The following is a 15,612-nucleotide window of genomic DNA, read 5'->3' on the forward strand; positions in this document are numbered from 1 at the left end:
GCACTGCAGCAGTCCAAGTTTCCACTCAGCACTCAGATGTTGGGTGGCTGCTGCTTGTGCTTCAGTGGAAGTTACATTAACAGCCATCGGGCACTGCATCATGCTTGGATCCACAGGTGTGTAGTCTAGTATGAGATGCAACAAGATGCATTCCGAATCAGAATTGCAGGTACTGTTAAAACATTGATTCCTTTATTCTCCTCCAAGACTCCCCCTGCTGGTACATGTGTATGGTAGCCTTATGCAGACAAAATGTACAATACAATTTTCAATACTCATATCTTTTGCCTTCTTAGTAAATGAGAGGCAAAGTGTGTTTCAATAGTTTGTTTCCAAAAGTGTAACCAACAAACTTAAGTATAACATGAACACATCAGAAAAATTCCTAGTATATTGAAACAATTTCCCAAATTAAGTGGCAACATGCGGGTATAGAACATAGAACATAGAACAATACAGCGCAGTACAGGCCCTTCGGCCCACGATGTTGCACCGAAATCTAGAATCATTAGATGTCCTTATAAATTTCCCAAGTGGTTCCTCGCTTGTTTAACTGATTGGGTTAGTAGAGATATTCAAGCAGGACGTTCCCACCAATATCTGTTATCTCTTTTTCTAGTGGTCAGTGTTAATCAGTGGGGAGATACAGAAATTTCTGTTACAAAGGTATGCCCATGTTTCAAATTTGCAGGCAGTCTGCAATCCATACACTGACCTTGATGAGAATGGTTGTTGGGCAGGATTATCAACTCCACTTTTAAACATACACCTTTACGTACAGCAGAGCGATAATATGCTGTGTTGAAAGCTTTCAATACAACTGATGATTTCCATTCAAGTTCATATAAACACATGAGATTACTTTTCTACTTGGGCTAATTTGATGTATTTCAATTGATAAACATCATGGCATCTTTGGCAAATTTGACTTTAATGACTGCAATTTACATTGGCTGAGGTTTCCTCAAGTACAGCTGTTCACAAAATAAGATTCGAATGGATTACTTAACATCGCATCCAACTTTCAGGACTTTAGATAATATGAAAATGTTGGAAGTTAATTTTACTCCTTTTTTTAATAATGATAATCTTCAAAATACATTGTACTCAATGCACAAATAAACATTTTATATGATCTAGCAATGAGTAGTTACAGTTTATAACATGGTCACTTAAAATGGTGATACTACAATCCAGACTATACAAATTGACAGCTGCACATTTTAGGAAGCACTTGAAAACAAAGAGGCAGACTGTTAAAATAAACTGTGGTTAGGAAAACACCTGCTACCCTGAGTTAATAGATCCCTACAGAGCTCTGAAAATAAACAATCTAATTCTTTTTCCAACGCTTTAAAGAGATAACTTTTACCTTTTTCTCGCAGACCTTTAAACTTGGCACACTGTCAGACCCTTTTTAAAGGGTCTCAGGGTACAGATGAGAATACTTTCACTTTATTGTGAGGGATGTGCATTTCTGAGATACTGAATGACTGATAAATGGTTTAGCAGACAGATGAGGCCACTTCCACTTTATCATGAGAAAACTTTATTTTTTACACACTGGCTGACTGTTTAATGGGTTTAAAGGCTGCAGATGGGGACAGCAGTCAAACGAGCCCCATCCCAGGGAAGCTCCCTGACCTCAACCCCTCCAGCCCAACACAAGCCCCCCTGACGCCTACCTCCCATGAAGGATCCCACTCGGCACTGTGGCGGCAATTGTTGGGCGGGTACTTACCACCTTGTTACCTCAGACTGCAAGCCGCAGGACTCTCGGCGGGAGATGGGGGGGTTAGTGGGGGGTGGGGGGTGGGTACCAGCTGGCTTGTGAAAGGTGCAACCTGCCTGTCAATTACGGTAAAATAGCTCTAATGAGTTAATTGCATGGCCCCGTCGAGTCAGGGCAGGAAGCTTGTCTGGGACATCAGAAAACCCTCGAAAGCCGGCAGTGCAGGCACAGAGATTTGCCAAGGGTCTGCAGCCTGGGACAAACCTTATTTTGGCCTGATGCCTGGTTCTGCAGGCATCTAGCGGGTGGATCCAGAGGATCTCAGCCCTAAAGTCATTACTTTCAGAGTAAAGATAATGACTGAACTTAAAAGGAACCTAATGTAATTTTGTGAGTTAACTTTAAGGTGTAAGGAATGCAGAAAGCGAACCACGTGGACTTTAAAAATGAATATAAAGTATTGAAATAGGATAGGAAAAATAGGAAAAATAAAGTTTTTCTTAAGCAATTTATTGTTGGAATTAGTAAGTCAAAAATGAAAGAGCTAACTCAGTATAAATAACTATGGAAGCTATTTAATGAGTCTGGGGTACGGAAGTGTACAAAATTTAACGTATTGGAGAAAGGAACACGATAGTATCATCTATAACAAGAGGCAGGCTGAGAAAGGCCAAGATCAGATTCTAAGAAAGAACAGGAAAATGCGTAGGCTGCCGGTATAAAGATGGTGAGGGACGGCACGGTAGCACAGTGGTTGCTTCACAGCTCCAGATTCCCAAGGTCGATTCCCAGCTTGGGTCACTGGCTGTGTTGGAGTCTGCACGTTCTCCCTGTGTGTGCGTGGGTTTCCTCCGGTTTCCTTCCACAGTCCAAAGGTGTGCAGGTTAGGTGGATTGGCCATACTAAATTGCCCTTGGTGTCCAAAAAGGTTAGGTGGGATTGCTGTGATACGGGGATAGGGTGGAGGTGTGGGCTTGAGTAGGGTGCTCTTTACAAGGGCCGGCGCGGATTCGATTGAGGTAACAAGGTGGTAATGGCCTGCTTCTGCACTGTAAATTCCATGAACTGGTGAAAGCAGTGCGGTTTTAGAAACAGTAGGTTGTGCATAATCAATTTATTGTTATAAGGAGATTGTAAATCTGGTGGGCAATGGTAATGTAGGCTTATTATCGACTTGAATTTCAAAATTATATGACATAGAACTGTATAATACAATAATTGATCATATAGAAAGCAAACTCTTAGGCTGCCTAAGTGGCTGGGACTGAGTTTGGAATTGTCATACGGTTGTTGCAGAATGGGTGAGAAGAACGTTTGGGTAAGGGGTGGGAGGTACTGAATTCACCTTGTGGGGAATTGAGAAAGATTCCTACTTTCCCTGGCTTTTCAACGGAAGTTACATCCAAATAGACAAATGAGAAGCAGGAGTTGGCCACTCGACCCCTCGAACCTGCTCCGCCATTCAATAAGACCATGGCCAATCTGATTGTAATAACTTCAATCCCCGATAACCTTTCACTGCCTTATTAACCAACAATAGACCGAGCTCTGCCTTAAAAATATTCAAAGGCTTTACCTCCACTGCCTTTTGAGGGAGAGTTCCAGAGATTCTCTGAGAGAAATAAATTCTCCAATTCTGTCTTAAATGAGAGACTCCTTGGGCGTCATTCTCCGCCGGCGGGAGTCTCCGTTTTGCCGGCAGCCCGGGGGTTTCCCAACGGCGTGGGGCTGCCCCACAATGGGAAACCCCATTGACCGGCCGGTGTAACGGAGCATCCCGCCGGCGGGTCGGGGCAGAAATGTGGCGGGGCGGGATGGAGAATTTCGCTCCTTGGGCGTCATTCTCCGACCCCCCGCCAGGTCGGAGAATGGCCGTTGGCCGCCGTGAATCCCGCCCCCGCCGAAGTCTCCGCTCCCGGAGATTGGGCGGGGGCGGGAATCGGGCCGCGCCGGTTGGCGGGACCCCCCGCTGGATTCTCCGGCCCGGATGGGCCGAAGTCCCGCCCAGGAATTGTCTGTCCCACCAACGTAAATGAAACCTGGTATTTACCGGCGGGACCAGGCGGCGTGGGCGGGCTCCGGGGTCCTTGGGGGGGGCGCGGGGCGATCTGACCCCGGGGGGTGCCCCCACGGTGGCCTGGCCCACGATCGGGGCCCACCGATCCGCGGGCGGGCCTGTGCCGTGGGGGCACTCTTTCCCTTCCGCCTCCGCCACGGCCTCCACCATGGCGGAGGCGGAAGAGACTCTCCCCACTGCGCATGCGCGGGAAACTGACAGCGGCCGCTGACGCTCCCGCGCATGCGCTGGGAAACTGACAGCGGCCGCTGACGCTCCCGCGCATGCGCCGCATTTTCGCGCCAGCTGGCGGGGAAACAAACGCCATTTCCGCCAGCTGGCGGGGCGGAAATCCCTCCGGCGTCGGCCTAGCCCCTCAATGTTGGGGCTAGGCCGCCAAAGATGCGGAGCCTTCCGCACCTTTGGGCCGGCGCGATGCCCGTCTGATTGGCGCCGGCTTTGGCGCCAGTTGGCGGACATCCCGCCGTTGGGGGAGAATTTCGACCCTTATTTTTAAAGTATGACCCCTAGTTCTCGATTCTCCGACAAGAGGAAACCTCCTCTCCACATCCACCTTGTCAATACCCCTCAGGATCTTAAAAATTTGTTCAAGTCTTCTCTTACTCTTCTAAACTCTGGTGGATACAAACCTAACCTCTCCAGCCTTTCCTCATAAGCCAACATGTCCATTTCTGGTGTTTTCATCTTTCCTTAAATAAGGAGACAATACTATGCAAAGTTGAAGTAAAAACATCTCCTTGGGCTTCTTCTAGTCCTCAACTTCTCCCCCCCAAAAATGACTTGATTGGAAAGGGACATTGACTTCCCCGTTCACCCCTTGGGTTAAAATAGCAGTCCAGCCCCAATTGTCGGCACAGTTAAGATTGTCCCTTTCAGTTTTGGTCACTGGTAATTGAACCAATCATGAGGGGCCTATCAGGCTGATTGTTTTGAGAGGAGTATATTAGAGGAGTATATTATGAGGCATTTATTGCCCATCCCTATTTGCCTTTGAGGGTGCAGTTGAGAGTCAACCACATTGCTATGGGTCAGGAGTCACGTGTAGGCCAGACCAGGATAGGACGACAAATTTCCTTCATTAAAGGACATTAGTGAACCAGATGGGTTTTTACAACAATCAACAATGGTTCCATGGTCATCAATAGACTTTTAATTCCAGATTTTTATTGAATTCCTGTTTCACCATCTGCAATGGCGAGACTTGAACCTGAGCCCTCAGAGCATTAATCTGGGCCTCTGGTTTACTAGTCCAGTGACAATACGACTGCATCACTGCCTCCTCCCTTAATAAAGGTCTTAAAAATTTTCAGGGATATGAAAAAAGTAGATGTAGGAAAGTTCCTCATTAATGTTCAGGATTTAGAACACAGTTTGAAGTTAAGAGTATCAGAGATAAAAAGACAGAGGGCTGGATTCTCCCTCCCCGCCCGCTGCAAGAACATCATGGGCGAGCCGTGTGCAATGCAGAATTCCATTGACCTCGGGCAGGATTCTCCAGCCACCGGGCAGTAGGAAGATAAAATGAAGGGCACTGGATAAAATGTATGGCAGTGGAGCAAAATATTGTGGGGCATTTAAGTTTTATTCAGTAAAAGGTCCCTTTGAGATGGTCATAGGCAGAGTGTGACTGATAGTTAAGTCCTGTTGAGTCTGACAGCATATCATTGCAATGATGGCTCTCCGAAACCTGAAAAACAGAAGAAATGTACATGGATATATTCTGGATGAGCAAAAAAGCCTCTATATCGCCAACAAAATAAACACTTACTTCTTATTTGCAATGACGTAAATGCAGGGATTATAGAAAGTGGATGACTTTGCAAAAAGTGGAGCTATAATTGCCATTGCGGGTGGAATGAGTTTGGGATTTCCAAAAGAAGACCATAAGCAAACAATGGAGTACGGAGACCAAGCCACAAGGAACATCACAATCATCACAACAGACATCTGTGAGAAAGGGAAAACAAGTTATATTTATTTTATTTGTGTTCATCATTGCTCTTTTGACCATTGTGATGCATCATCAAACATACTTTGGGGGATGGGAAGACCTCAGGCCACAAACCCTTTCAATAAAGAATAGACTGTGAGCAAAAGTGGAAGATTTGGGAGCACACCAGGCCTTGACTGCATAGATCATAGAATTTACAGTGCAGAAGGAGGCCATTCGGCATAGACTGGGAGGAGGAGAATCCTTTGGTTGTGTATTTACTGTGCTGAGACAGCAAAGATTTGAACTTTGACAGAGTAGTGCCAAAAATACAGAGAATATACAGGGACGAAGAACGGAGGAGTATTTGAGTACAGTGTCTCGAATCCAGTTGTCCATAATCCATAGTTGTTCAAAACCAAACATTTTTTGAATGTTCATGTTTCAATTTTAATTAATATTTTAAAAACTGAACAATTCAGTTAGGCGCTACATTGGCATGGTGTGGCACCTGATTGGTTATATCCTTTACCACATGGTCTGAGTTACCACTTGGTTCCAGCCAACTCAGATTGACCTGACCAGTCCATGGCCGGACTGCCCAAACCACCTGATCTGAAATACACCATGCTCTGAAATCCAGCAGGGTCTTAATGCCAAGCTTGCTGATTTTGAGACACTGTACCTGCATAAACTTCAGAAAGGACAAGAAGTGACAGCATGCCATGTTGCAGGCAAAAAGTGCATAATGAGGTCTTTATGCTTATATGGATGAAAACCAGACTGGAAATAATCAAACAATATGATTGCAGAGATGGGCAGAGAATTGAGGGCAGGAATTTTAAGAAGAAGCTGATGGTAGCTGTTTAGAAGGTGACAGGATGATACTGAACAAAGACCTAAATTTCCATTAGTTAACACCATATTGTTTCCCAAAGATGGTGGGGTGTCTCACCAGCATCCCCCTCCGAATACCCCACCCCACCATCACCCAAAGGCACGGTGGGGGGTGCATCCCCACCGATTACAACAGCTCCACATTCATTTAATACTCTAAAAAGTGCTAATTGGCTGAAGACAGGAGTTCTACTCTGACTCAGTTGGAAGCTCTGGCTTAGTGAGCTGCCAGCCAATCTTATTGGCCGGCAGCACTGGTTATCCCAACTGCACCAGTGATAACACTGGCTAGAACTGGGACTACAAGCAGTCTCCAGATTTTAAGTCCCAGAGCCCAGGACCAGTTATGTTTCGGAGTTCTCATGGCGGACAGGAGAGGTGAGGGCCAAAGGAAGGGGGGGTGGGGGGGAGGAGCGATGGGGAGAGATGGGTGGGAAGTTTCGATGGAGAGACTAAGGGGTTAAGGATCACCCAAGGGGGGCAGACATTGGGGGGCACCTGGGGCGTCATTCTCCGACCCCTCGCTGGGTCGGAGAATCGCCGGGGGCTGCCGTGAATCCCGCCCCCGCCGGTTGCAGAAGTCTCCGGCACCGGAGATTGGGCGGGGGCGGGAATCGCGCCGCGCCGGTTGGCGGGCCCCCCCGCTCGATTCTCCGGCCCAAACGGGCCGAAGTCCCGCCGATAAATTGCCTGTCACGCCGGCGTAAATTAAAGCACCTATTTACCGGCAGGACAAGGCGGGCTCCGGGGTCCTGGGGGGACGCGCGGGGCGATCTGACCCCGGGGGGTGCACGGTGGCCTGGCCCGCGATCGGGGCCCAACGATCCGCGGGCGGGCCTGTGCCGTGGGGGCACTCTTTCCCTTCCATCTCCGCCACGGTCTCCACCATGGTGGAGGCGGAAGAGACTCCCTCCACTGCGCATGCGCGGGAATGCCGTCAGCGGCCGCTAACGCTCCCGCGCATGCGCCGCCCCGACATGTCATTTCCGCGCCAGCTGGCGGGGCAACAAAGGCTGTTTCCGCCAGCTGGCGGGGCGGAAATTCCTCCGGCGTCAGCCTAGCCCCTCAATGTTGGGGCTCGGCCCCCAAAGATGGGGAGCATTCCGCACCTTTGGGGCGGCGCGATGCCCGTCTGATTGACGCCGTTTTGGGTGCCAGTCGGCGGACATCGCGCCGTTTCGGGAGAATTTCGCCCCTGATGTGGAACAGGGCCTGTGAGGGAGATACCCCTACCCTTCCTCTTCAAGGCCTGAGTAAGGTGACATGCTGGGCTTTCCCCTGTTCCTGAACTCATCCCAGCTGGCCACTAATCTGCCACTGAAGAGACTCAATTAGGGTGAGGATGAGTGATTTGTCCTAGGCCTCTCCTGCCCCACATAAAATTGTTGGCCGGTTGGGGGAGTGCTGAAGGATGGCAGGAAGACCACCCATGGATTATAATAGCCCCCCCACTGCCTTCAAACCCACACGTAGAGGACCAGCAAAATTCTGCCCATTGTAATTGAATTCTGAAAGGGTAACTTTCTTACCTTTGTCACATCCAGTTGATCTGACCAATCCAAGATTATATTTTGCAGACTATCGTGGTGTTTAAATCTTTTCATTGTTTTTGACACGTTGTAATAGCAGAAGAACATGATCGACAGTGGTGCCATAAAATTAACCGCAATTACTGTCATGGTATAGGAAACAAACAGCCTGGAAACAAAGCCATGCAATGAATCAGACCAATTCTCAAGTTTGGTTGAAGTTTAATTTCTCGGAGTAGACATTTATGCCTCATTTTGCAAACTAAATAATGCAAACTCCACATCCTCAGATCGGTATGGATCTACATCAACCCCCAAATCTGAACTCAACTAAGTCAGAAGTATGAGGGAAAAGCAGAAACTGGGAGTCAACATAAAAAAATGCTTTTCTGCCCTTTCATTTCAATATTTTCTCCCTATCTATCATGCCTGTCATGTACAACCTGGCTGAAGAGCTGTGGAGGGAGATAAAGAACAGGAAAATAGAAAAATGCTGCATGTGATAAGCGTCAGAGGGGTCTCATGGCAGGCCAGAAAAATGAGGGCCCAAGGTTGGGGAGGGGTGTGTGGGAGAGATGGATGGGATGTTTTGATGGAGAGAATAAGGGGTTGAGGAAGCCCCCAAGGGGGCAGACTTTGAGGGGCACCTGATGTGGAAAGGGAGCACGTGAGGGAGGTGCCCCTACCCTTCCTATCCGAGGCCAAAGGTGGGTGACATGCCGGGCTTCTCCTCTGCTCCTGAACCCCTCCCAGGTGGACAGTAATTTGTCACTTAAAGCAGAAACTGGGAGTCAATATTTGAAAAAATAGCTTTCCTGCCCTTTCATTTAAATATATTCTCCCTATCTCCCATGCCTGTCACGTGCAATCTGAGTGAAGTGTTGAGGAAAAAGATAAAGAACAGGAAAACAGAAAAATGCTGCATGTGTGCATGCATGCTTTCCATGCATTGTAGCTAAAAGAACATGAAATGATCTGCGTGAGAGCGAGAGGCAGTAGCAGTGGGGGTCATGGTGTTTTAATAGGTGCAACATCACTCTGCATAGCAAACAAGACCTCTTCGTACTCAAGAATAAGATACGAGCAATTGATTATAAATTTTAACTCTGGAATTGATTTATATGGGCAACTAAATGGCACAGATTTTGTGTTGAGATTGACGCTTACTCTTATAATGGAGTAAATCGGAGAGTAATTTTGGGAGTGCACACATACACAGTCAAATGCATGTTGCTCCTCCACAAGCTGTACTAAAGAGTACCCGCTGATAAGCGACTATAATAATAGTCGCTTATTGTCACAAGTAGGCTTCAATGAAGTTACTGTGAAAAGCCCCTAGTCGCCACATTCCGGTGCCTGTTCGGGGAGGTCGGTACGGAATTGAACCCGTGCTGCTGGCCTTGTTCTGCATTATAAGCCAGCTGTTTAGCCCACTGTGCTAAAGCAGCCCCTGTTTATCAAGAGTGTGTATTTGCGGCACCTACCCGCTATTTACAAGTAAACACAGCTTGTGTCATCAGCATGGCAACACCTTTCAGTGAGAATTGAAGAAAATGGATGGAAGAGAAAGAAATTATTTGACACCTAAATGTTGAGAGAATTTTTAATTAAAAACAATCCCCACGGTAATATTTCCCATTACACACTGTATTTATGCTTATTTGATTTTCAATGTCTGAAATAGAGAATTTATCGATGGGGATAAAAGAGACCGTTAATATGAAGCTTAATATTGATTTACAAGATCAATGTTCTAATTAAAACAAATATACAGAGAACATAACAAAAGAAAACGTACAAATCATTGTTGCTCCAATTGATGGTACATGTAGCTCCTGTTGGGTCTGGAGCATAACTTGCCCAGCCTATTACTGGCATCAGAGCCCAGAATAAACCATTCACCCAGGCCACTGTGATCAGAGTTGTGTAGGTGGCACCGGTCATCCTCCTTCCTGTTGAAAACATTTATTGATTAATGGACCACTGCAGCTGACGACACAATTTAACCTAGAATTTACAGTGCAGAAGGAGGCCATTCAGCCAATCGAGTCCGCACCGGCTCTTGGAAAGAGCACCCTACCCAAGGTCAACACCTCCACCCTATCCCCATAACCCAGTAACCCCACCCAACACTAAGGGCAATTTTGGACACTAAGGGCAATTTATCATGGCCAATCCACCTAACCTGCACATCTTTGGACTGTGGGAGGAAACCGGAGCACCCGGAGGAAACCCACACACACACGGGGAGGATGTGCAGACTCCGCACAGACAGTGACCCAAGCCGGAATCGAACCTGGGACCCTGGAGCTGTGAAGCAATTGTGCTATCCACAATGCTACCGTGCTGCCCACAACTGTAGACAAGTCAGCTAACTACTAAACAATACATGTTATAAGATGATAACCACGAGAACTGAACCAGAAGATTATATTGCGACATATAAGTCACTTGAATTTGTCCGCAATTTTGTGCAATAAAAATGTCAACCTTTTTTTCTGGGCTCGGTGTACCTCAAATTCATAAAATTTTGGATTGTACTACACCAGAACACAAAGGGCATCTTCACTGACAGCGCTTTGACAAAGAGTCATCCAAACACAAAACATTAGCTCGGTTCGCTCTCCACAGATGCTGTCAGACCTGCTGAGATTGTCCAGCATTTTCTGTTTTTGTTTCACCTCTAGTGCTTTGGTTACCCTTGCACTCAGTAGAAACAGGGGACCAGCAATGTCTGCTACAATATTACCCAATTAGTAATCAAGAGTTTACTTCAAAAGACAGTGTAAGTGGTTGTTCAGAGTGTAAGCGAGATACTGGTACTGCCATGCTAGATGACTCCATATCCATCACAGATTATGGAAACCACACCAAGGAAAAGCATTGGAGAAGTTACTTCTTCATCGTTTGCTGTTTTGTCAGAGTTACATTCTTACTATTTGGAAAAATGAGTTGAAAGCAACACAACTTCGGGCAGCACGGTAGCACAAGTGGCTAGCACTGTGGCTTCGCAGCGCCAGGGTCCCAGGTTCGATTCCCCGCTGGGTCACTGTCTGTGCGGAGTCTGCACGTTCTCCCCGTGTCTGCGTGGGTTTCCTCCGGGTGCTCCGGTTTCCTCCCACAGTCCAGAGAGGAGCAGGTTAGGTGGATTGGCCATGATAAATTGCCCTTAGTGACCAAAAAGGTTAGGAGGGGTTATTAGGTGACAGGGATCGGGTGGAAGCGAGGGCTTAAGTGGGTGTGTGCAGACTCGATGGGCCGAATGGCCTCCTTCTGCACTGTATGTTCTATGTTCTAACTTAAAAGAAGAAAGAAACTTGTATTTATATTGTGCCTCTTGTGTAAAAAAGTGCCCCAAAGTGTTTCATAGGAATAATATGAAGTAGAATTAGACACCATGGGTGAGATCCCTCCCACCAGCGCGAGGGATCTTCTGGTGTCGGTGAAGTCAACGGATATTTGAATGCCGTCCACCACGAGGAAACCCATCATGGCGCGATCAGGATATCCCAGCCCAAAACACATGTGGTAATATTAGGACAGATGATCAAAAGCTTTGTGAAAGAGCTAGGTCTTAATTTTTTTTTTAATGTTCCCAATTAAGGGGCAATTCAGCATGGCCGATCCACCTACCTTGCACAATTTTGGTTTGTGAGGGCGAGATCCATGCAGATATGGGAAGAATGTGCAAACTCCTCACAGACAGTGTCCCGGGACCGGGATTGAACCCGAGTCCTCCGTGCCATGAGGCAGCAGAGATAGGTCTTAATAGGAAGGTAGAGAGGCAGAATGGTTTCATCAGTGAATTCCACAGCCTCGGGCCTAGGCTGTGAGGTGCGGCCGTCAATGGCAGAGTGACTAAAGCCAAGAAAGCTCAGGAAGCTAAAGGAAGGAGGCTGCAGATGTCTCAGAGGATTATTTGACTGAAGAAGAGTACAGAGATTGGGAGAGATGAAGCCCTGGAGGGATGAGAAAGTAAGGGTGAGAATTTGAAATTCAAAAGCCTTGCTTATGGGAGTCAATGCGGGTCAGCAAGGTGTGATGGGTGAACAGCACATTGTGCAAGTTTGGAAAGGGACAGCACAGTTTTGGATGCCCTCAAGATAATGGAGGATAAAGGCATGACAAGCCAACCAGGAATGCATTGGAATAGTCAAGCCTGAAAATGTCCCATGACAGCCCAATTGTGCTTAACTGCACTGTGCTGAGGAAATGTCAGCGTGTAATGCTATTTTTAAGGTTTCTCCATCTGACAAATTTCTCATCGCAGTTGAGCTTTTTGGAGAAAAGATCGAAAGGAAAACAGACACATCTTCACAGATAGGGAAAGAAAAAGGATGTGGCTGTTCAATTTGGACCATTCCCACAAATCCCAGAGGCTGTTCTAACAGAGAGAGACCTGTGAACACTCTCAGACGCTAGCACAGGGAATGATGCTTCACCCTCAGGTGCCTGAACAGAGAGAGAATCTAAAAAATTGGTACAAATAGGGAGAGAGGCAAACAAAATTCTAAGATTCCATCTGTGATGCGTAGTGTACCTCTGTATTGAACTGTTATTAATGGACCTTCTTACATAGTCTATGGGCGGGATTCACCCATACCCGGCGGGGCTGGCAGTCACGGCGCCGTGGAGTGGCGTGAACCACTCCGGCGTCGGGCCGCCCGGAAGGTGTGGAATCGTCCGCACCTTCAGGGGCTAGGCCGGCGCTGGCGGGACTTGGCGGCATGCCAACCAGCGGCGAAGGGCCTCCGCCAGCCGGCGCGAGTTGGCGCATGCGCAGGAGCGCCAGCGTGTGCTGGCATCATCCCAGCGCATGCGCAGGGGGGTTCATCTCCACACTGGCCATGGCGGAGGTCCACAGCAGCCGGTGTGGAGGGAAAGAGTGCCCCCGCGGCACAGGCCCGCCCGCGGATCAGTGGGCCCCGATCGCGGGCCAGGCCTCCGTGGGGGCACCCCCGGGGGCCAGATCCCCCCACGCCCCACCGAGGAGCCCGGAGACCACGCGCAGAGCCAGGTCCCGCCGGTACGTACCAGGTCTAATTTACGCTGGCGGGACCAGCCTTAAACTGGCGGCCGCTCGGCCCATCACAGGCCAGAGAATCGCCAGGGGGGGGCCGCTACCAGCGGCCGCCGACCAGCGCGGCGCGATTCCCGCCCCTGCCAAAACCCCGGCGCCGGAGAATTCGGCAGCCGGCGGGGGCGGGATAAACGCCGTCCTCCGGCGATTCTCCGGCCTGGTGGGGCGTCGGAGAATCCCGCCCTATGTTTGTATATCTGTTTCGAAAGCAGGATCTGTGAAAGTTGTATTTTCAAATTTCATTCATGGGATGTAAGCATCGCTGGCAAGTCCAATGTTCAACACCCATCCTTAATTGCCCTTGAGAAGATGGTGGTGAGCTTGTCTTCTTGATATGCTACAGCCAATATGTGTGGTGATGTGCATCACTGTGGGTACACGGGGGGTTAATGTAAATACATGTAGGCTAGCCAGACACTAGAGGGAACACCAGAGACATCACACACACACACTCAACCAATAGATCAGTTAGATAGGACATGACCACTGGACATTCACGATACACACAGAGGTAACACGATCACAGCGGGCATTACTCCAACCCATATATAAGGGACACCACACACATGGGGCGAAATTCTCCGACCCCCCGCCGGGTCGGAGAATCGGCGGGGGCTGGTGTGAATCCCGCACCCGCCGGTTACCGAAGACTCCGGCACCGGATATTCGTCGGGGGCGGGAATCGCGCCGGTTGGCGGGCCCCCCCGCGCGATTCTCCGGCCCGGATGGGCCGAAGTCCCGCCGCTAAAATGCCTGTCCCACTGACGTAGATTAAACCACCTACCTTACCGGCGGGACAAGGCGGCGCTGGCGGGCTCCGGGGTCCTGGGGGGGGCGCGGGGCGATCTGGCCCCGGGGGGGGTGCCCCCAGGGTGGCCTGGCCCGCGATCGGGTCCCACCGATCCGCGGGCGGGCCTGTGCCGTGGGGGCACTCTTTCCCTTCCGCCTCTGCCACGGTCTCCACCATGGCGGAGGCAGAAGAGACTCCCTCCACTGCGCATGCGTGGGAAGCTGTCAGCGGCCGCTGACGCTCCCGCGCATGCGCCGCCCGGAGATGTCATTTCCGCGCCAGCTGGCAGGGCACAAAAGGCCTTTTCCGCCAGCTGGTGGGACGGAAATTCGTCCGGCGCCGACCTAGCACCTCATGGTTGGGGCTCGGCCCCCAAAGATGCGGAGCATTCCGCACCTTTGGGGCGGTGCGATGCCCGTCTGATTTGCGCCATTTTGGGTGCCAGTCGGTGGACATCGCGCCGTTTCCGGAGAATTTCGCCCACGATCTGCCTCTTTCCAGTGGAGACAGTCAGGGAGTACAGACACACGGTTGATTCAATATCCCTCCCACCACGTGTATTGCAGCAACTGGTTAGTCAGTCTGGGTAGCTATAGTAGGATTAGCAGTAGTGCCGAACCCGAGTATGGAAGTGTAAATAGTTGAATAAACGTGTTGAAGTTATCTCCACGTCTGAACCTTCCTTTGTCATGTGCACCCCAAGGAAGCCGCCTTTGCTACATCTAGAGCATAAGAAATCATGGTACCAGCAGTGAACTGTTTCAATCCATATAGCCATACCTCAGCGTACAGTGACAACCAGCAATGATACCCAGGCAAGATGTTCGAGATCCGGGTTCCGCAGCAGCTCCAGTGCCACGGCGATCTCCGCGGAAAATGGCGGGCATTCCAGCAAAAGTTTGAAATCTTCCTGGTCGCAGCCGAACTAGAAGACCTGGCCGATGCTGAAAAGACAGAGCTTCTGCTCAGCATCGCCGGTGCCAGAGCAGTAGAAATCTTTTAAAAATTCAAGTCCTCCAAAGGGCAAAACAGGAGCGACGTCCAGGCAGTCCTACACAAATTCGGCAAATACTGTGAGGAAAACACACTCCAACCAGCAAGAAAAGGTAAAAGATGCGCCAGTACTCACCACAAGGCCAAGATCCCGGAGCAGAGAACAATTTTGATCGGCGGCCATCTTTCTAAAGGGACTGCACTTGCGCAGTTGCGCGAGAAACGCACAGCATGCGCAATCACGAAAACGGCCCCGGTACAGGAACAGCAAAGCTTCCTACGTATGATGTCACATGCGTCATGACGTCAGAGGCCCTGGACCACGCTCATTTAAAGCCATAAAACAACCTTCCTTCACCTGGAATGACAGCACAATGCCTCAAATTGAACCAGGAAATTAAATTAACCTCTGAAGAACTCTGCAACAAGCAGTTACATATGCTGAAACTGATGATTCCGACCTTGAATACTTCGAAACCGACCGTTACATTTTCTCTGGACCTCACGAGCCCAATGCCAGCTCCGACGCAAACAGTGATGATATGGTCCTAGAAGACAATGACTCAGATGAAGCTTTCACCATG

The 15,612-nt window shown here is 49.1% G+C and overlaps 1 protein-coding gene across 1 annotated transcript in view; it reads right to left on the reverse strand.

The window, feature by feature from the left end:
- Positions 1-912: 912 nt before the first annotated feature.
- Positions 913-15,612, reverse strand: part of rrh (retinal pigment epithelium-derived rhodopsin homolog) — a 39,071-nt gene continuing 24,371 nt past the window's right edge. The window contains exons 4-7 of the mRNA XM_072495909.1: positions 9,964-10,117; positions 8,166-8,334; positions 5,578-5,756; positions 913-5,496 (exon numbers count right to left, since the gene is read on the reverse strand). Of these exons, the coding sequence (XP_072352010.1) occupies positions 5,391-5,496; positions 5,578-5,756; positions 8,166-8,334; positions 9,964-10,117 (608 nt within the window). The 3' untranslated portion in view covers positions 913-5,390. The remainder of the gene's footprint in view (positions 5,497-5,577; positions 5,757-8,165; positions 8,335-9,963; positions 10,118-15,612) is intronic.

The sequence above is a fragment of the Scyliorhinus torazame genome, chromosome 3 (genome assembly GCF_047496885.1).
Source record: "Scyliorhinus torazame isolate Kashiwa2021f chromosome 3, sScyTor2.1, whole genome shotgun sequence".
NCBI classification, from domain to species: domain Eukaryota; kingdom Metazoa; phylum Chordata; class Chondrichthyes; order Carcharhiniformes; family Scyliorhinidae; genus Scyliorhinus; species Scyliorhinus torazame.